Raw genomic sequence first — 21,671 nt, 5'->3', positions numbered from 1 at the left:
TTAGAAGTGGAATTACTGGGTTATAAGGAATGCACATCTGTGATTTCACTAGAATGTTAAATAACTTCAAATTGGTTGTCCCAATTTATGCTCCTTCCAGAGCTGTACTGAATTTCCGGTTGCTTTAGTTTCTTGCTAATAGTTGATATTATCAGACTTATAATTTTTTTGCCAATCTAATTGGTACACAATGGTAACACATTATGTTTTAATTTTCATTTCTCTGATAATTAATGAGGCTGACCATCTTATGGTTATGAGCCATTTGTGTTGCCTTTCCTGTAAAATTTTTAATCTTTTTAAATTTTTACTTATTTTTCTACTAAGTTGTTCAACTTCCTGGTGGATTCATAGACATATATTTTGGAGTTAGTACTTTGTGGTATGTGCTGCACACCCTCTACTTTATGGCATGTCTTATACTCCCATTTCAGTCTCTTTTAATCCTCAAAAGATTTTTTTTTTTTATTGTAGAGACAGAGTCTCACTGGCTGGTTATTTAATGTAGCTAAGAAAACTATAGATTTTTATGTGTTGTGTACTTAACCCCTTACTGAACAATTTTATTAAATCTAATACATTTCACTTAGTTTTTCTCAAAAACAATCATATTTGAAAGCGACAGTATATCTTCTTTACCATATTTATAATCTTATTGATTTTCTATCCTTAATGCATTGGCTGGAACTTCTAACAGTGTTGAATGACTCTGGTGATAATAAGCATTCTTATTGTCTTTTAGGCTTCAATGGTATATTATTAGTCAGGATTCTCCAGAAAAATAGACCCAATAGGGGTGTATGTGTTTGTGTGTGTGTAATATAAAGATTTATTTTAAGAAATTGGTTCACACAATTATAGAGGCTAGCAATTCCAAAATCTGAAGTTAAAGTCCAAAGACCATTAGGCCAGAGACCCAGGAGAGACTAGTATTGCAATTCAAGCCTGAAGGCTGTCTGCTGACCAAAGTCTCTCTGGCTCAGGGGAGGCTAGTCTTTTGTTCTACTTTGTCCTTCAGCTGATTGGATGAGCCCCCTCCACCCAACATTACAGAGGGCACTCTGCTTTACTCACAGTTCACTGATTTAAATGGTAATCTCATCCCAAAATACCCTCATCGAAACATGCAAAATAATGTGTGACCAATTATCTAGGCACCATGGATCAGCTAACTTGACACATGAAGTTAGCGTTACAAATGGGAATTCGTTCAAAAAATTTTGAGCACCTAGTATGTGCCAGACGTTGTACTATGCCCTAAGGATACAGAAGAGAAAAATTGCTGTCTATTCTGGAAAATAATGAAAATTAACAAGTAAAAACTAAACAATTATGGATTGTGATAAATGAAAACAGGGTATTATAAAGAAAAGGTGGGGTAGATAGTCATAGCTACTTTAGATTGGATGATCAAAGATGCTACAGTTTTTTACTGTTGGGTAAATGTTTGGTATAGTTTATGATAAACAACCACTATTAAAATAAAATTTCCTAATACTGAATTATTTCCTTTTTAATAGGAAAAGCATTATATTTTATTAAATGTTTTTAAGACATCTATTGAAATGTTCATGTTTTTATTTGGCTTTGTTTTTGCTGCATTAATCTGTAATAGATTCCATTAATGGCATTCTAATTTTGAAACATTATAAAAACCTGAGGGTTATTACATATTATTACTGTAATACACAGCTGAATTCATTACACTAATATTTAATTTAGGATAGTTTATACGATAGCCCGCAGGCCAAATCTGACTCACCATCAGTGTTTGCACAGCCTGCAAGCTAAAACTGATTTCCACATTCTAAATGGCTGAAAAAAAATTAAAAGAAGAATATCTCATTACATGTGAAGCATATATGAAATTCAATTTTTGGTTCATAAATAAAGGTTTTGTATTAGTTTCCTATTGTTGCTGTGATAAATTACCACAAACTTAGTGGTGGAAAACAACAAATTATTCTTTCATAGTTTTGGAAAACAGTCTGAAACCAGTGTCACAGCTAATGCGAAGGTGTTGGCAGGCTGATTCCTCCTGGAGTCCTGAGAGGAGAAACCTTTTCCTTGCCATCTCCAGCTGCTAGAGCTGCATTCTTTATATTTCTTGTCTTGGGGCCCCTCTTCCATCTTCTCAGCCAGCATCTTGGCATCTTCAAATCTCTCTGCTCCTGTCGTTACATCACTGTCTGTCTCTGAATGGCACGGCAGAATCAATCATAATAACCAAAAAGTATAAAGAATTCAAATGTCCACCAAATGGCGAATTGATACTCAAAATTGCTGAATACTATTTGGCAATAAAAACATATGAGTTGTTAACAAGGTACAAAATACTGATGCATGTCACAGCATGGATAAACCTTGAAACATTCTAAGTACAAGAGGCTAGAGGCACAAGACCATACAGTATATGACTCTGTGATAACAAGAGTTATCAGAACCAGAGAGACAGCAAGTATGTTAGTGGCTGCCCAGGGATAGGGGTAGGAACAGAGAATGGCTATAATGCCAGTGAACCCCAAAATTGGAGCTCAGCCTGAGAGGGTTCTTGACTTTTCACAGGAAATAATTCAACAGCAAGCTGGCAGTAAAATGAAAGCAAAGCAAGTACATCAGAGCCACAAAGCACAGGAAAATTGCTTCTGGTAAACAGAGCAGGGCTACCTCACAGGCAGAATAACACTCATGGATTGCTGGCCAGCTATATATATACACATTTGAGATGGAGTCTCGCTCTGTTGCCCAGCCTGGAGTGAAGTGGTGCAATCTTTTCGGCTTTGCAACCTCTGCCTCCCGGGTTTAAGCAATTCTCCTGCCTCAGCTTCCGAGTAGCTGGAACTACAGGTGCCCATCACCATGCCCGGTTTCACCATGTTGGCCAGCCTGGTCTCCAACTCCTGACCTCAGGTGATTCATCGACCTCGGTCTCCCAAAGTGGTGGGATTACTGGCATGAGCCAAGGAGCCTGACCACTGCCTAGCTATATTTATACATACTCCTTCATCATACCTAAATAAGGGGTGGGTTATTCACAAATTTTCTAGAAAAGGGGTGGGGAGTTCCCCTGGAACTGAGGATTCCTCTCCTTTTAAACCATAAGGTAAGGTCTGGGCATTGCCATGGCATTCGTAAAGTGTCAGGGGCTGGTGTAAGTATCTTAGCATGCTAAATATTATAATTAGCATATAATGAGCAGTGAGGGCACTAGAGGTTACTTTGGTCGCCAACCTGGTTTTAGCTAGTTTGGTCCGGTTTCTTTAGGGAAGTTTTGTCCGATTTTTTTTTAGAGCATCCTGTTGTGACCTGGTCTTGTTTCGATCATTGGGGTGGTGACCAGTGCTTGGAAAACAAGTCCTGCTGATCTCCTACCTCAACTGTAAGTGTGCACACACTTTTTGGGGGGATGATGGAAATGTTCTTATAGTGATGGTTGCAAATGGTTCTAAAATAACTGAAAATCACTGAATGGTACACTTCAAATGAGTGAATTTTATGGCATGTAAAGAAAGTTGTTTTAAAACACACCGCTAAAAAATTAGGAGACAAAAGAAGTATTCAGACTTTGTAATTTGGGGAAACACTTGTGATAAACGACAGTGACTACGTGGTTTTGTGGAATGTATTTCCTTACATGCACCGTGACAGAAAAGAGGGCAGGTGCCAACTGCACTGGGCTTGGGGAAGATTCATTCATTCAAGAAATTTTTTTTTTTTTTTTTTTTTTGCTTAAAAGAGATGCCTTTTTCTCAACGTCTCAAAGATGGCATTTTAATGGCAATGTCCCCACATCTGAGTGTTCCCAGGTGCTCTGTCCCAGGGATTTAAGGCTTTATGAGTTTCGGTTATGCTGCCTGCCTTCTCTTTTTTTTTTTTTTTTTTTTTTTTTTTTCCGAGCCTTGTTCATACACAGGAGGTTCACGGTTAAAACAAAAATGTACCAAACGCAACCCTGTCTTCCCCTGGGAGCTGATAGTGCAGTGAGGAGACACTGACCGGGGAAGCACAGGAAGAGCCGGGAGGCGATGGGGGAGGCCTCGTTGTGAAAACCACGCGGCCCACGCTGGGGGGGGGGACAGCCGGGACAAAAGCCCGTCGTCGTGGGGTCCGGCCTGGTGGGTGGTGGTGAGGACAGCGGAGGCCGGGCTGCCTGCGGCCTCCAGAAAAGGAGCCAGATGGAGAGGGGAGCGGTGGGGGACCGATCGCCTGCAACGGCTCAGGCCACGGCCGGCCTCTGGCTGCGGCGATGAGCGCGGAACCTTGGGAAGTGGGAGGGGTGTGTAGGTTTCCACAGCATCCACGTGGCTGCGGCGTCGCCGACGAGGGCCAGGCGGGGGCAAGATGGTGCCAAGCCACCATCGTAGTGACTGTTAGAGTTACCCGCGCGAAGATAACAGGGGGCTGGGCCCCATGCAGAAGTGTGTGAAGCGGCTGGATTCTGTAAGCGTTCGACCCTAACGGGACTAACAAATCGACTGGAGGTGTGACGAAAAGACTGGTGAGAGCTGACCCCGCCTCGGAATGGAGTGGTGGCTGGGATGCGGAAGGGCCTCGAGGGGAGCAGTCCTGGAAAAGGAGGTAAGCGGGGCTGGCTTTCCAGTCGTCCGCGTGCTGCTGTGGCGGCGGCGCACCCTGGCGCCCTCCCCTGGCTCGGCTTCTCCCCGCCAACCGCTCCCGGCTGTGGCGGGCTGGGAGACTCACGCTCCCGGCGTGCTCTGCGGCCCGGCCCGCGCACCCGGGGGCGTGGCCTGCGCGCGCGTGCGCCGTGGTCGAACGTAGTGGCGGGGCCGGCGAGGCGGTCGCTTCGAGCGCGCTAATCAGCTCCCTGAAGGGAGCGAGGGCGGTTGGGTGCCCACGGCCACTTTTGCTTTCCCCGGTAAGTGCGGCGGTGGCGGTTGGCGCCGCCGGCTGAGGGACAGCTTCCTGGGGGACGGGGAGAGCGTCCGGCAGGCCCGCCTGAAGCGTTAGATGCTCGCAGGCGTCGCTCCTCAGGGGCCGTTGGTCCGAGCCGGGAGGCGTTCCGTTCAGTTCGGTGCCCGCGGGCACCAGCCGGTGGGGGCTTCCTCTGCTTCGCCGAGTAGGAGGGCGGAGTGTGGGGTTGGTACGGGCGGGGAGAGCCGGACGGGGCCAACCTGGTCCGTGTCACCCAGTCCCGGGTGACTGGCTCGAAGCAGCCTCCGAGTGGAGAGGGGTCGCCGGGGGCGGCCCGGGCAGCGCGCATTTGCTGAGGGGACGGATCCCGAGCCCGAGCGCGGAGCCCCGCACGCCCGTGAGACCCGCTTTGAATTTTCGCTCCGTGTTTGCCGAGGTGGTTGGCGGAGCCCCCTGTGAGACTGGACTCAACGCTTTTGTTTGCCCCACGATAGCCAGCGTAATGCTGTGGACCTAACAAGCAAGAACGTTGTTAACTGAAAGTTGAAGGGGCTGTGGCGTCTCCGTTCCGTGGCGTCAGAAGTGATCGCCCAGCCGTTCTTAGTAGGACTTGTCCTAGAACTCCGCCGACGGCCCAGCCATTGGAGCCGGCGCCCCGGACGCCACTGGCGCTGGCGTTTCGCGGGCGCAGCACCTCCAGCCGGTCATCTAAACCATCGCCGTTGAGGGCACTGAGGCCAGGCCAGGCTTCAAACCCTGCCCTCTCTGAACCTAAGCCAGAAATGAAAAAACAGCCAGAAATGAAAACCCAGACGACAGTGGCGGGGTGCGGTGGCTCATGCCTGTAATTTCAGCGCTTTGGGAGGCCAAGGCAGGCGGATCACCTGAGGTCAGGAGTTCGAGACCAGCCTGACCAACATGGTGAAACCCCGTCTGTACTAAAAATGCAAAAAAGCCGGGTGTGTTGGTGGGTACCTGTAATCCCAGCTACTTGGGTGGCTGAGGCAGGAGAATCGCTTGAACCCGGGAGGTGGACGTTGCAGTGAGTCGAGATTGTGCCACTGCACTCCAGCCTAGGTGACACAGCGAGACTCCGTCTCAAAAAAAGAACAAACAAAAACAAACTCAGGCGATCTAGAGCAGGTTTGTTGGGGATTGTATTACGGGGCATTTCCAGTGTTTCTGAAGTAAACCAGCATGAGTGCACCAACCGTGAAGAACACACTGTTCATTGTGAAGTCTGTAAAGTAGTAAAGCAGGCCGGGCAAGGTGGCGCACCCCTTGGCATCCCAACGGTTTGGGAGGCCAAGGCACAGGGATCACTTGAGCTGAGGAGTTTGAGAACAGCCTGTGAAACTACAAAAACATTTTTAAGAAATTAGTGGGTGTGGTGGTGAGCGTCTGTAGTCCCACCTACTCCAGAGGCTGAGACAAGAGGATCGTTTGAGCTCAGGAGTTCGAGGATGCCGTGAGCTATGATTGTGCCACTGAATTTTCAGGCCTGGGCCCCGGAGCGAGAACCTGTCTCAAAAAAAAAAAAAGAAGCATTCTAAGATAGTGATTGTGTACATGCATCTAAATTTACTCTTTTCTGAAATTTTGCTAAAATTACATTAAGGGGATTTGAAAAATAAAAACAAATAAACCTCCCAACAGTGGGAGAATAGGAAAGGAAACACCGGCAATCAAATAGCGGGCTCTAAAACGCGGCTACCTTAGCAAACCCTGTATTAACCACAGAATCTTCAAACTGCACGGAAACTGCCAGCATTGGACAGCTGTGGTACTGGGAATGAAGGTGGTGGTGGTGCAGGAGGTCTGTGTAGGGAGCTTTAAAGAAAGATGATTTAGGTGAAATCTGAGAAGCAATTGGATATCCAGATCCCCTTCCCCATTTCACGCTGTTGGTGACTGCCTTTCCCCTTGTTAGAAGACTGGATGGAGGCTTATTCTCTTGTGAAAGTAAAACAGAGGATCTTTGAACTGAGAAACCCGGGCATAGTTAATTATGGGGCTACGTGTATGAAGACAGGGACACTGAAGCTTGAAGTCCTTCATCCCCCTTCTCCCACTCAGTTCTAGAACTTCTGCAGTCAGATCAGACTAACACCTTCCAGGCTGAAATAAGAAAATTTTACATGCTCACACACACACACACACACACAGATGGAGAAAGGTACATAGTGAGTTGGTTATAGTGATTTCTAGGAAGGAAAAGGAACTTGGAGGCTGGGGGAAGAGTGTAAGGAAACTTCTGTTTGCATTTTCTTTTAAAACGTACCATGTGCACATGATACCTATTCGAAAATGAAATGTATTCTTCACCTCAGGAAGGTCTATGAAAAAAAATTCTGTAAAAAATTATAAACAAATCCTTTGATTTCTATTTACATTTTTAAAATGTACCGTGTGTACACGATACCTATTCAGAAATGAAATATATTCACCTCAGGAAGTTCTTTGAAAAGAATACTCTGTAAAAAATATATGAACAAACCCTTTGACACAGTGATTCCTCTCCCAGGAATTTATTTTATACATATACTTACACTTGTGTGAAAATAAGTTCAGTGCTATGTGGAAGGATAAGTAAGAAGCAGGTAATGTTGGTTACCTTTGGAGAGAGGATCTGATGACAAGTCAAAAGTGGAATGAGTGAGACTTTTTCATATGCTTGGTACCTTTTGAACTTTAAACCATGTTGTTGTTACCTATTGAATGAATGAATGAATGAATAAGTAAATGTTAATGGAAAAAATGGGTGAGTAGGGGAGGTCCTGATGTTGACCCTGAGCTCTTAACATAGGAAGGAATGCTACATAACAACCCCAAAATTTCAGTGGCTTACATTTTATCCTCATGGATCTTCAGATCAGCGGTTGTTTAGATTTTAGTTAGACTAGTCTGGACGTCAGTCTTCAGTTTTGGGTTCAGATCTGTTCCATGTGTCTTCGTTTTGAGACCCAGGCTGAAAATGCAAAACTACCTATAGCATGTTTTTCTCATGACTGAGGGTGAAAGTTCAAGAGAGCTTCTGGAAGTTTGCTATGCCTTAGCTCAGAAGTCACACATTGAAATATCTACCCACATTCCATTAGTTGAAACAAGTTACATAGCCAAGTCCAAAGCAAATAGGGTAAAGACATATATACTCTGTCTCCTGGCAGCACTATAAAGTTACGTGACAAGATATGGATGGGAAGGCTTGGGAACTAAAATGATGAAGAAAAAGTGTTAGTAAGATGCTGAAAAATTAAGTTTAGGATAGTTGGTTTAGAATGAAGATTCTTAGAAAAATGTATATATATATTTTTACTTTATCATTTTTTCCAATATACAGCATCCTACTTTGATATGAATTACCTTACAGTTTCCATGTCAAAGTATTACCTTTGCTTCATCTTCTATAACATCTGCCAACCCTGCACCTGGCCCTCTAACCAATTCTGAGTGCCCATAGAATAATGTACATGTAAAGACACCAGATTTTAGGGAAGTAATTCTAAATGTTTATTTTAGCTGCTGAATGTGTTCATTCATACATTTTTGTGTCATATCCATGTCTGCCAACTCACCTTTCACAACAGAATCTTCTTTTCAGGGAGATGTCCTTTGCTTCTCAGATGTAAATGCACTTTAAGTTTGTTATTCAACAGTGAAAATGAGTCATACAGAGGTAATATTTTCATATGTTCTGCATCTTCAGGGTTCCTGGTTTTTTGTTTATTTATTTGTAATTATATGGCTTCAGAGTAATCTTATTTTCCACTTTCACTGTGGGAGGCAGTATAGCATAAGTGGTTAAGAGTGAGGAATCTAGAGCAGACTGTCTGAGTGTAAATCCTAGCTAGTGGCTATATAACCTTGGGCAAGTATTATCTATAAATAGATAATTTAGTGCCTTATCTATAAAATGGGGATGATGATGCCTCATAGAATTGTTAGAAAGGTTAAATAAGTTAATACATACAAAGCATTTATAATAGCACCCAACACAGTAAGCACTTAAATACTATTATTAATATCACTACTTTTTATTTGGAGGCTGTGACTTGAATTATGAGCCTTGCAGAGAAAACATGTATATAGTTGTTCAGTTGACTTAATAGGCAAGAAAGTAATTTTTGATCCCTTTATTCTCTTGAATTCCAGGTTAAATTAAAAATACCTTTTGGAAATAAATTACTAGATGCCGTTTGTTTGGTACCTAACAAGAGCTTAACATATGGAATAATTCTTACACATGGAGCATCAGGAGATATGAATCTTCCTCATTTGATGTCACTGGCATCCCATCTTGCATCTCATGGGTTTTTTTGCCTGAGATTTACCTGCAAAGGCCTTAATATTGTACATAGAATTAAGGCATATAAATCAGTTTTGGTAAGAAAATTTCTTTATGTTTTTTATAATAGAATTCTGTTTGAAATACTTAATAAATGTAAGATAAATTGTATTAGTAGTCATTTGGTTTAATTTTAAAAATCTTTGAATGAGCGTATTCTTAGAAAACTCAGCAGTACCTGAAAGCTTTTCAGTGGTCAGATTTCCCTTGTCGTCAGTTTCCATGGAGCTGAATGCTTACATCATAAATGTTCCTCCATGATTGCCAAGAAGTGTAAGGAAACTTCTAAACTACTTAATGATTTTTCTCACTGGAATTATGTAACTTTAGCATATAGTTTTGGCATCCTAGAGTATTTCATCTACCATACTATGCATATACAAATATGATACTGTTTTCTGTATAGGTTGCATAAAATCCCTGGATAACAGTAAAGTTTCCTTAAATCAGCCTTGTCCAACCCATGGGCTACATGTAGCCCAGGACAGCTTTGAATGTGGCCCAACACAAGTTTGCAAACGTACTTAAAACATAAGATTTTTTTGCAATTTTTTTCCTTTTTTAGCTCATCAGATATCATTAGTGTATTTTATGTGTGGCCCAAGACAGTTCTTCCACTATGGTCCGGGGAAGCCAAAAGATTTCGCACACCAATCTAAATAATTTCAAGCTTACTAATAAGATTTTCAGAACTTTAGATGTTAACACTATCAAATTTGTTATTAGTTGGAAGGCTTTACTGGCCTTTTTAAAATATAATCTGTTCTGTAAAAATAGTTTAGTGCTTTAATATTTTAGTAATGGTAGATTGACTTTTTCCTCATATACTTGCCTGTATTACCTAACAAGTGATTTAATAGTGAAAGCATGACCAGAAGAGGAAGGACTGATTACTTAAGATTTTCTGATTATCTTTATATAGATTTTCATACATTTCAGTAATGATGAGAAATAATATATCTTGCATTTCCAGTGGAATATTTTATATGTGAAGAACTAATTATTTATTTTTGTAGAATTACCTAAAGACATCAGGAGAATACAAACTTGCAGGAGTTTTTCTTGGAGGTAAGTGTAATACTTGTGAATACTTGTTAATTACTCATTTTAATATAGGAATAGGTAATGGAGAATTAATTGATCATAGGAAGCTAATTTAAGGATTGTTGTTGTTTTGGTAAGTCACTTTTTTAATGTTAAAACACTTTATATACTTAAAGCAAATATGAACCTCATGTATATGTATTATAATCTGAGCTTCTTTTATTCATCTCTCACATATGATGATTCCTTTACAAGGTTTGTTCTTGTCCTTTTAAGTGTTTTTCAGAAAAATAATTGCCTTTTTTTTTTTTTAACATTTGACTTAAGATCAGTTTTTAGTTTTTTGTTGTTGTTGTGGAGACAGAGTCTTGCTCTGTTGCCCAGGCTGGAGTGCAGTGGCACCATCTTGGCTCACTGCAACCTCCACTTCCCCAGTTCAAGTGATTCTCCTGCCTCAGCCTCCCAAGTAGCTGGGACTATAAGCGTGCACCACCACACCTGGCTGATTTTTGTATTTTTAATAGAGATAGGGTTTCACCATGTTGGTCAGACTTGTTTTGAACTCTTGACCTCAGGCAGTCTGCCCGCCTAGGCCTCCCAAAATGCTGGGATTATAGGTGTGAGCCACTGTGCCCAGCCTGGTATTGCATCTTGTTAATTGCTATCTTTTGGAGTTAATTTGTTGGTAAACAGATAGGATGAACAGTAAAAGATCCAATTTGCCACTCATCGCTGCTACTTTATGTAAAAGTTTATATTTCAAACTGAACTTAATTTTAATTGATTTTAGGTCGTTCAATGGGCTCAAGAGCAGCTGCTTCTGTAATGTGTCACATTGAGCCAGATGATGCTGATGATTTTGTTCGAGGTCTCATTTGTATTTCTTATCCACTGCACCATCCAAAGCAGCAGCATAAACTCAGAGATGAAGACCTCTTCCGTTTAAAAGAACCTGTACTGTTTGTGTCAGGCTCAGCAGATGAAATGTGTGAAAAGGTGAATTATAACTCAATGTTTGTGTGAATGAAAGAGAATGAAAGGTAGAAATATCTTGGGAGCAAGATATTTCCTGCAATAGTCTCTTTTAAAAGTTGCTAATTTGACTAACACTAGATTTGTGTTTTGGTTACCCTGTTGCTTTTGAGACCCTAAAAATAGAAATATAGTGACAAAATTTGTCTCCCTGATAGATATGAGCCTTATTTGGGAAATGAAGGATTAATATCTGAATCTTCTGATTTGGGGATTACTAGGCTGTACATTTTTTTAATCATTTCAACATTCAGGCAGATTATTTGTTATAAAATTGACTCTTGAGAAAGGGTTGGCAATGTCTACACATTACTAAATATTAGCCCAATATTATCAAACAATTTCGTATTCCCCAGAGCGTATAATTTACTTGGGAAAAATATTTTGGGGGGAAAATGAATTGTTTTACTCCAATTTATTTAACATTTTATTATCAGTAATGAATGCTTGATATGTGGTATTACTGTAGCTAAGAGAAGTGGACTGCCACATTCGTGGACATTTCCTCGCACATTCTGTTGCCTAGAAAGTTGTCTGTGAGAAAGCGTTTAATGAATACTTGTGAATGAATGCCAGTATAGGCGGAGGAGAGAGGACCTTTTATTAAATATCAATAGAACATTAGTATCCTCTTCTTTTTTTCTTTAGAACTTGTTGGAGAAAGTGGCACAGAAAATGCAAGCTCCCCATAAAATCCACTGGATTGAGAAGGCAAATCATTCCATGGCAGTGAAAGGACGGTCAACAAATGATGTTTTCAAAGAAATAAATACACAGATTTTGTTTTGGATCCAAGAAATTACTGAAATGGACAAGAAATGTCCTTAGTTAAAAGCCATGTTATTTTGAATACACGTACAGTTAATTTGATAAAGAACAATATGCCCCAGCATTGAGATATATTTCAGACTAATTTGATGTTCTTTAATGTTCCCTTATTTTTGAAACACGTTTTAAATGTGAAATTAATGTCTGTCACAAAACGTCTTTTGAAAGCACTGTTATAGTTGTATAAAGATGATGTAAAAATACCGAAGGTGGTCTAAATATAATTTATTTTCATTAGTATAATTAAGTTTTGAAAAAAATTAAACATTTGAATTTTGTTACAAATGTGCTTTTGTTTTATTGATATGCAACTGAGAAATTTTGCAGAGCAGTGTCATCTTCAGTAAAGGAAAACAAAACTTTATTAGGGTTACTCTAGTCAGATTTATAAAATGTACATATCTTTTCATCTAATCTTTTAATGAATCTCACTGAAGGGACAGGAGTGGACATATGTTTCAAATATAGGGACCCTGAAGACTTTTTAGAATGAAATATCTTTAATTCAAGAAGTGTTCACTAAAGGCTTATTACAAGCAAACCTCATTGGGTTTGTAAAGATGAGTAAAAACTTGGAACTTACAACATAATGTGTGAGGCTGGGCACCATGGCTCACGCCTGTAATCCAAGAATTTTGGGAGGCCGAGGCAGGCAGATCACTTGAGGCCAGGAGTTTGAGACCAGCCTGGCCAACGTGCCGAAACCTCGTCTCTACTAAAAATACAGGAATTAGCCAAGTGTAGTGGTGCGTGTCTGTAGTCCCAGCTACTTGAAGGATGAGGGGGAAGAATCGCTTGAACCCAGGAAGTGGAGGCTGTAGTGAGCCCAGAGTGTACCACTGCACTCCAGCCTGGGTGACAGAGTGAGACTCTGTCTCAAAAAAACAAAAAACTGTGTGTAAAATCAACAGGTAGACCACTCTGATTAAAAAGAGAAATAATTGCTAAATTTTGGTAATAACATCTTTGCTATATCTAGGCAATTAGGGGCACTTACTGTTGCATTGGGAAGTTCAGCTATCTCCTCATCTCAAGCTTGAATGGTATTGAGTTATATATAAAAAGTTTCTGTATTTCCTGTAGTGTTCACAAAAGGTAATGAGGCTGATGTTAAATAAAAGTTTGTAGTAATAAATGGTTTTTTATAGTAAATCTTTTGCATATCCTCTTACTGTTCTTAATGTTAGGTCATTGAAACAGCCTCAAGCGACCTGGGCGGCTTGCAGATTTTTGAGGCCCCTCATTCCTCCTGCCCAGGTGGAATCAGTAGATTTAAAATATTATTTTTCTAAATAATGAATGAAAACCTAGGTAACGTCCAAATCTTTCATATTATAGAATGAAGTATAACTGTGAATTTAAAATTCCTGTTACTCTGTATAAGTTACTTTTTGACTAAGTCATTTCCTGAACCTAAATTTTTAAGAACCTTGTGTAACTAAGTTACAACCTTAAGTAACAATACTTAACATTTGAAATCTTAAAACACTACTAGTATCAAAAGATTATAAACACAAAAAATATCCAAAGCTATCAAGAAGATAGAATCACTGGTCTATTAACAACTATAAGTCATTGGGGAACATTAGTATTGTTAACCAGAAATAAATGGGAAAAGGAAAACACAAAGGACAACTTACTACAAAGCAGACCATAATGTTAAAGTACAACACAACATTTAAAAGCCTACTAACCAGGCTATACAATGTATAATATTTGAGTTTGCAAAGTTAAACTATAGGCATAATATGATAACCAAAGATACTATATTAAATACAGAAGTAATGTAGATAGATGATCATTTAAAGTTGATCTTTCCCCTGAGTTGTGTTCCTTATTGATGTAATGGCTTGACATTTGAAGACTATAGCTAGCCATATTTGGGGAGCATATAACTCCTGGAGAAAGATACAAATGATATATCTAAATCTGAAACATTTTTTTAAAAAAGGTTACATCTGCTCTTCTGCATAGATATGCCACTTCTTGCAGGAAAATGTTCAGCCCCTTCAAGTTTGAGATTATAGTAAAAGCCATTCTGGCCCTCTTCTTATAGGCCCTGATTAATGGTATAACTGTTACCGGTAGAGGGTCTTGACTGCAATTTGTCCAGGTTCTTGACGTTTTGAATAAAGAATTGCACAAAATGCACAGCAAAGCGAGGAAAGAATGAAGCAATGAAAGCAGAGATTTATTGAAAATGATAGTACATTCTACAATGTGGGAGCGGCCCGAGCAGTGGCTCAAGAGCCCTGGATAAGGAATCTTCTGGGGTCCAAGCACCTCCCAGAGGTTTCCCATTGGCTACTTGGTGTTCACCCTGTGCAAATGGTGGCCCACAATCAGTATGATTAGTTGGGAAAGCAGCTGGTCAGAGACAAGTGAAGTTACAAAGTTACACTCCTATGCAACCAATCAGAGGTACTTTCAGTTTTCCATCTGCTGCACAGAAAAGTGGGGATTTGCAAAGGGAGTAGCTTCTGGTTCTTTTGCTACTTAGGCATGGAAAGTTGGGATTTCCCTATTAATTTAGTTGTAGGAAGTCAGGGTGAATTGGTCTTGGTTTCCTGCCTCCAAACCCTATTCTCCTGCCTCATAACCACTCACCTAGACTAATGTTTCCCACCTGGTGGGGGACCTTTACCCCTTAGGGCAGTGGTCCCCAACTGTTTTGGCATCAGGGACCCATTTCGTGGAAGACAATTTTTCAACCAGACTGGGGTGGGGGTGGCAGGGGTGGGGTTGTTTTCCAGTTGAAACTGTGCCACCCCAGATCATCAGTCACTAGATTCTCATAAGAAGCCTGCAATCTATAGATCCCCCATGTGCACAGTTCACAATAGCATTCCCTGCTCCTGTGAGAACCTTATACCACGGCTGATCTGACAGGAGGTGGAGCTCAGGCAGTAATGCTTGCTTGCCCCCTCTTGGTTCCTGGTGGGCCACGGACCAGTCCTGGTCTGCAGCCAGGGGACTGGGGACATTAGCAATGTCTAGAAATATTTTTGATTGTCATGACCAGGGTTGGGGTGCCACTAGCATTCTGTAGGTAGAAGGTAGGGATGTTGCTAAGCATCCTACAATACACAGGACTGCAGCCACATAAAGAAGTATCCTGTCCAAAATGTCAATAGTGCCCATGTTGGGACAGACCAGATTTGGGATTATCTGTAAGTCCTTTCTCTCTCACCATTAACTCTTCCATCCCTCTCCTTGATCCATTTGCTTTCTTTTATTATTTTAGGTTTTTGTTGTTGTTGTTTTATTTGTTTTTGAGACTGGAGTGCAGTGGTGCGATCTAAGCTCACTACAACCTCTGCCTCCTGGGTTCAAGCGATTCTTATTCCCCAGCCTCCTGAGTAGCCGGAATTATAGGCGTGTGCCACCACACCGGGCTAATTTTTGTATTTTTAATAGAGACAGGGTTTAGCCATGTTGGTCTTGAATTCCTGACCTCAAGTGATCCGCCTACCTCCGCCTCCCAAAATGCTGGGATTATAGGGGTGAGCCACCGCACCCAGCCTAGTTTTATTTTTTTGAGACAGGGTTTCACTCTGTCATCCAGTCTGGAATGCAATGGCGTTATCATACCCCATTGCAAACTTGAACTTCTGGCCTCAAGGGATCCTCCCGCCTCAGTCTGTCAAGTAGCTGTGTCTACAGGCACCTGCCACTGCAGCTGGCTTTTTAAAATTTTTGTAGAGACAAGGTCTCAAATATTTTAATGGGGTCCTGCTTTGTTGCCCGGGCTGGTCTCAAACTCCAGGACTGAAGCAACCCATCTCAGCTGGGATTACAGGCGTGAGCCACCACACGCAGCCATTTGCTTTCTTTCAGTTGCCAAATCCTGGGTTTCAGTCTCTAACTCTCCTTTTCACACCACCATCACTCTAATTCAGACCCTTATCAATTCTCATCTACCACTGCAGTAGCCTAATTGATTTTCCTATTTTCTTGTCTCCTTCCTTTGATACACCAGTTGATACTTCCAATTTAAAAACTGTTAGGTCTCTGAAGGTAGCTTCCCAGTTGGGCTCTATCAACATTTCAGCCTTCTTTTCCCATATTTCAAACCTGTAAACAGTGCTATAACTAACATGGACTATGTCAACGTTTGTCAAATGGAAGAAGTATTTCTGACTCTCCTTACTACTTTCTTTGTTCATCTTTACCTGTTTCCAAGTCCTACTCATTCTTTAAGGTCCTTAAAATTGTCCCCACTCTTTACAGCTTTCCTTGAAATTACCCCAAACCAATCTCTCCTCAAACTCCTGTGATACCTTCCTCATTTCTTTGTTAACCGCACTCTGCCTTCTCATTAAGTTAGTCATACCTCCACCTCACATTACAAATTCTTTCAAGCTTGGGACTGTTTTCCTCATCTTAACAAAACGTGTTAAAGCATGTTTTGGTTCCTCGTTCAGTGCTTTACACATTTATTATTCAAGAAATGTATTAAACTAAGATATTAAACTAAGAGTTTCTAACAGTTTTGAACAATCTCTGGCTTCATGTTACTATTTTATATATCTAATATTGGGACTTTTTCCTATTAAGTAAAAAACAAAAATGAAGTTCATAATGTCCAAATAGTTCAAAGATGGTAACACTGATAAATATAATAGGATGTTTAAAAAAAAAACGTTAATAGAATTTTTCTTGTGTTTCCTTGTAGCGTCTATTTTGTATTACGGTTTGTAATGGGCTTTCTAAGATATTTTTTTCTTTTTACTCTCTAAGCAAGTGAATCTTGCTTTGTATTTACTTCTGATGCCGTTCACTTGACATTGGTCTAAGAGGTTTCTAGTCCAAGGCACAGAAGCATTTATGCTGAAAAATAGATCATTATACTTTTGTTAGTAGCAAGTACATGAGTAACAAACATGACAAAGCCCTGGAGAGGGATAATGCTTACCTCTGTGTAAACCTAAGCATCAACAGGAGTGGTATGCAGCACTTCCTTCACAGTTCTTTAAGAACCCTTGGGTGGAATACTAATTAGGGATTCAGTGCCATAAAGCTTGGAAAGATCTAAGGAACTAGAGAGAAGAAAGTGTTGAAACAGTGAATCCCTTTTAAGATAGTTATCATGAAATGATTTAGAGAATTTCTGCAAGTAGGTGAGAGCAACTGAGTATTTTTCCAGCTGCTTAAATTTTATAGAGAAACCCAGGAGACTAAAATTACCTCAGCTGTCTTTGTGGGGAGGGGAGTACAGGGAAGGTGTACTTTACCATAGTGCTAGAAAAATCCAGAGGAATTCTAAAGGGCCATTCTTTGCAAAGACAAAATTCAAGATAAGAGTTATACTTAAATAAAGATTATAAATACCTGTACATGTGATCTAGGAGACTGGAAGACTATAAATTCTAACATTTAGAATGTCATTGATCTCATGAGTTTTAATGTTCAGCAACAGTAAGAGCTGATTTTTTTTTTTTTTTTTTTTTTTGAGATAGTGTCTTGCTCTGTTGTCCAGGATGGGAGAGCAGTGGCGGGATCGTGGCTCACTGCAGCCTTTACCTCCCAGGCTCAGGCAATCCTCCCATCTCAGCCTCCTGAGTAGCTGAGACTAACTAGAGATGCACATCACCATGCCTGGCTAATTTTTAAATTTTTGGTAAAGGCGGGGGTCCACTTATGTTGCCTAGTATTGGTCTCAAACTCCTGGGCTCAAGCCATCCACCTACCTCAGCCTCCTAAAGTGCTAGGATTACAGGCATGAGCCACTTTACCCAGCTGAATTTGTAAATCTTTGTTGCACTTATTTAAATTGATGTGACAAAAGGGGCCTAAACAGTTTCCTTGCGTGTAATAAATACTACTTCTTTGCGCAACCTATCTTGGATAAGTGAGGTACTAAAAACAAAACCAAAAAAAGTGAAGCATTAATGAACTACATCTACAAAGGAAATATTAACTAATCACACCTTCAAAGGAAGAGTGCTCTAAATCCGAGGTAGTGTTAATTAACATTTTCATAACTAGTCCAGACTATCCTGTCTTCTTGTGATTAAAATTGTATTTGCTCAGCAAGCTTCCAGGCCTACCCACTAGACTTTGACGGAAAGTGAGCAGTACTGTACTGACATCTGCCTCTGCCCCACCCTTAATTCTGACATCAGAAAGCACTTCACAAGAAGCTCCTTGGAATCACTGCAGACAGGGTGAAAAGGAAATTCACCAGGAGGTTATTCCAAAGACATGTTAGCTTTCAGCATATCAACAGATTGTTGAAGGAGAATGGTGCCAACAGACCCTGCTAGCAAAAAGAAATATGAAATGTGTTCTATTTTAAGAAAAAAATCAGGCCCATTAAAGACAAGTCATCGTACATTCTCCATACTCGCAATGGGACATACTTAGACTAAAAAAAAATTATTTGACATTTCTCCGAAATTCAAATTAAATTGGGCATCTAATGTTTTTATTTGCTAAATCTGTCAACCTTATCTATATTCATTCAAGAAAGGACTATATTTTCCTGACCACAAAGAAGTATAAAATACACTATTGCTGGTGTTAATAGAAATGGTTATATCAAATCCTTTCCACCAATTCAAATTTATTTTATATTTATAATAGGACAGTGGCAATCCATGATAGAATTATGTTGCTTTCTGTGAAGTTAAGAGAATATAATTTTTTGAATTTTAGTAAAAAACTACGCATACCACTGTACATTTCTTACCTATGAACTTCCATTATTGCTAAAGTAAGTTGATATGAGCTCAGTTAAACACCCACTATGACACGTACCTCACTTAACTTAGGCCCGGAGCAATCACTGCTGCCCTTGATAAGGGCAGCACTGGCTGAATTTACACATGGTTATGAGTTTGGCATACCAACTTTCTATATTTCAGGGCCTCTGAAATCAAGGACTTCTGAATGAGACACCAGTCTCTTTCACATATTACATTAAAATGTCAAAGCAATATTATTCCTTTAAAAAAGAGGTAGCAGGTGAACTGGAAGATAATACATTTTTGACATTATGGGACTTTCTAGAGTCCTGGATTATTCAAAATGATTGGATGGCAATTTTCTTTATAATTTTCCTAGGAATTATTTTTGAGATAATATTCATGAAAACTTGTGCATACTTTTGGAAGAATCCCACACTTCCTGAAGAGGGTAGCTCAGATGTCCAGGAGGTAAGAACAACTGGTTTCCCTTTCCCTGTTTTTCAAAATCACACATAAGAATAATTTTAGAATTTCTGAACTTTGATACCAGGATTACTCCTCTAACAATTTTTTCCATTAAAATAGAGGGAAGACAGTTGCCTGAAGAGCATGGCATTTGGTAAATATTATACAACTTCATATTTTAATATAAAACTTGTTTAACCTGAGCTTTTTTCATTGATATTGTCACTTTTTTATTCCTACTCAGCTCCAGAGAATTCGTCAGTTATTAACTCATCTTCGGAAGAAAGGTAGGTGATATATTACATATATATTTTGAAGCTAAATGAAATAGGTTGGTTGTGTTCTATTCAAAATTGCCTTTACTTCTGATTTTCAGAGAAGGGCTTTCCTAGCTGTTCAACATCGTGATTCAGTCTAACATTTACTTTAAATGGTTGCTATGCTCCAAGCTGCGTTAAGGGCTTTTTGTATATTATTGAGATTATCCTCCAAGGAAGATAGTATTATTATTGTTTTTACAGATGAGGAAAATAAGGCTTGAAGAGGATCAGTGGCTTGCTTTCCTACTGTAACTCTCTCTCCAACACATCCGTTCTTACAATTCAATTGAAAAGACATTTGTGTAGCACTTACTGTGGACCAAGAAAACACTGAGCTAGGGGCTGCATGAGTGATATGAAAGGAGTTTGTAAAATCAGAATTTATCAGAATTGGCAAGTTCTCTCAGTGCTAGGGATTAAATACTGACATAATCACTACTCTAGTTGCTATAAATATTTCAGTTGTTTTAATTGAAATCCATTCAACAATTATTAGGTATCTACTATATAGTGGACTCTGACCCTGGGATTCAAACCATAAGATAGTCTTTGTTCTCAAGAGGCTTATATTCTTGTGGAGATGTGTACGTAAAGGTTAATTGCCTTGCGATATGGTGACATCGCGACAGAAATATTAGAACATTTAGGAGATACCTAAGTCAGCCTAGGGTGTTGGGAATGGCTTCACAAAGAATGTTATGCTGGAGCTGAGTTTTAAAGGATGAATGAACATTAGCCCAAAAAGGAAACATGTTTAGGAGGATAAGAAAGACATTCCAGGACATGAGCAGGAAACAGCAGCAATGTGCAAGAAATTACTATTATTTCAGAGTTGCTGGAATGTTAAAGTTGAATTAGAAAGTGGTGGAAGATGAATGTGAAGAGGTAGGTAGGAGTCAGGTCGTGGAGGGCTTTCTACACCATATGTCAAAGTCTGGATTCAGTTCTGCAGATAATAACCACTAGCGGTGGTTATACATAAGAGTGGCACGGTTTTGTGTTTCAGTTAGATCACTAGTCACTTGTGTGGCTGGTCGCTGTGGGAATCAGAGGATTACTTGATCTACATCTAATTTCTTTCATTTGTCAGGTATAAAAGGGCTTTATTCATTTAATCTGGTTATGATATTTTCGTATTCGGAACTAGGAACTCTCGTTCTCAGGGAAGCTGTAACAATGTCCAGAGGCATGAGCAGGAAGAACCCTTGTCAGGCCTGGTTGGGAACAGGAATGCCAGCGCAAGCTACAGCAAGTCGGTAGTGCAGACAGCGTTAGGTCCAACTGGACAGACCAAGAGTCAGCATTTGAGATATTACAGCGGTTAGGTGCACGTGGTGACCTGTTTCCTTTTTGGGCTAATGTTCACATGTAATTCAGAACCAGAACATTAACAGGTAAGAAGAATTCACAAGAAGAAATGGAGTAAAAAAGGATTTTCAGCTTCAGAATCTGAAGAAACTCCTGTCCTTTCTGAGGTAAGAAGTTCGAGACCAGCCTGGCCAACATGATGGAAGCCCGTCTCTACTAGTAATATAAAAAATTAGTGGGCATGATGGTGGGTGCCTGTAATATCAGCTACTATGGAGGCTAAAGCAGAAGAATCGCTTGAATCTGGGAAGCAAATGTCTCAGTGAGCTAAGATCGTGCCATTGCATGCCAGCCTTGGCAACAATAGCAAAACTCTGTCTCAAAAAAAAAAAAAAGAGAGAGAGACAGAACTTTTCTCGAAGTGTCCTCCAGAAAGGACACGTTAAAGATTTTCCATCCCTGTGCCCTATTATTCCCATCCTGCCTAGACAGGAGTTAATCCACATGGCTCCTGTGGCACCAGCATATTATGATGAAAAAACACAAATTTTGAATTTAAAACAGGTCTAGCTTTATATCATTGTTCTGCCTCTTTTTTTTTTTTTTTTTTTTTTTTTTTTTTTTTTTTTTTTTTTTTAACAGTCTGTGCCAGTTACTTTTGTCCCTTTTTTTTGTTATGCATAGGCAGATAATTATTTAATCTATGAATTTAATTTCAGGAAAGTAAAGAAATATTAGAAAATTATAAACATTTTTTTTTTTTTTTTT

The 21,671-nt window shown here is 40.1% G+C and overlaps 2 protein-coding genes across 4 annotated transcripts in view; both read left to right on the top strand.

The window, feature by feature from the left end:
* The first annotated feature begins 4,742 nt into the window (after positions 1-4,742).
* Positions 4,743-12,406, top strand: TEX30 (testis expressed 30). Of its 3 annotated transcripts, none has more exons than XM_017501418.2 (6): positions 4,745-4,876; positions 8,474-8,548; positions 9,025-9,255; positions 10,234-10,285; positions 11,052-11,257; positions 11,942-12,406. In XM_017501418.2, exons 2-6 carry the CDS (start codon positions 8,534-8,536, stop codon positions 12,119-12,121), a joined length of 684 nt encoding a protein of 227 aa, XP_017356907.1. In that variant the 5' UTR covers positions 4,745-4,876; positions 8,474-8,533; the 3' UTR covers positions 12,122-12,406. The 3 variants fall into 3 exon arrangements, with proteins under 3 accessions (XP_017356917.1, XP_017356907.1, XP_037584904.1); XM_037728976.1 differs by having other exon boundaries at positions 4,747-4,876; positions 8,460-8,548; XM_017501428.2 differs by lacking the exon at positions 8,474-8,548 and having other exon boundaries at positions 4,743-4,876.
* A 6,641-nt stretch (positions 12,407-19,047) lies between these two features.
* The window catches only part of CCDC168 (coiled-coil domain containing 168), a 35,825-nt gene continuing 33,201 nt past the window's right edge, over positions 19,048-21,671 (top strand). Inside the window, exons 1-3 of the mRNA XM_037729392.1 lie at positions 19,048-19,278; positions 19,396-19,429; positions 19,520-19,562. Coding sequence (XP_037585320.1) covers positions 19,048-19,278; positions 19,396-19,429; positions 19,520-19,562 — 308 coding nt within the window. The remainder of the gene's footprint in view (positions 19,279-19,395; positions 19,430-19,519; positions 19,563-21,671) is intronic.

The sequence above is a fragment of the Cebus imitator genome, unplaced genomic scaffold (genome assembly GCF_001604975.1).
Source record: "Cebus imitator isolate Cc_AM_T3 unplaced genomic scaffold, Cebus_imitator-1.0 Scaffold14, whole genome shotgun sequence".
In the NCBI taxonomy this organism is placed as follows: Eukaryota; Metazoa; Chordata; class Mammalia; order Primates; family Cebidae; genus Cebus; species Cebus imitator.
This window is presented reverse-complemented; position numbering and strand designations above follow the sequence as displayed.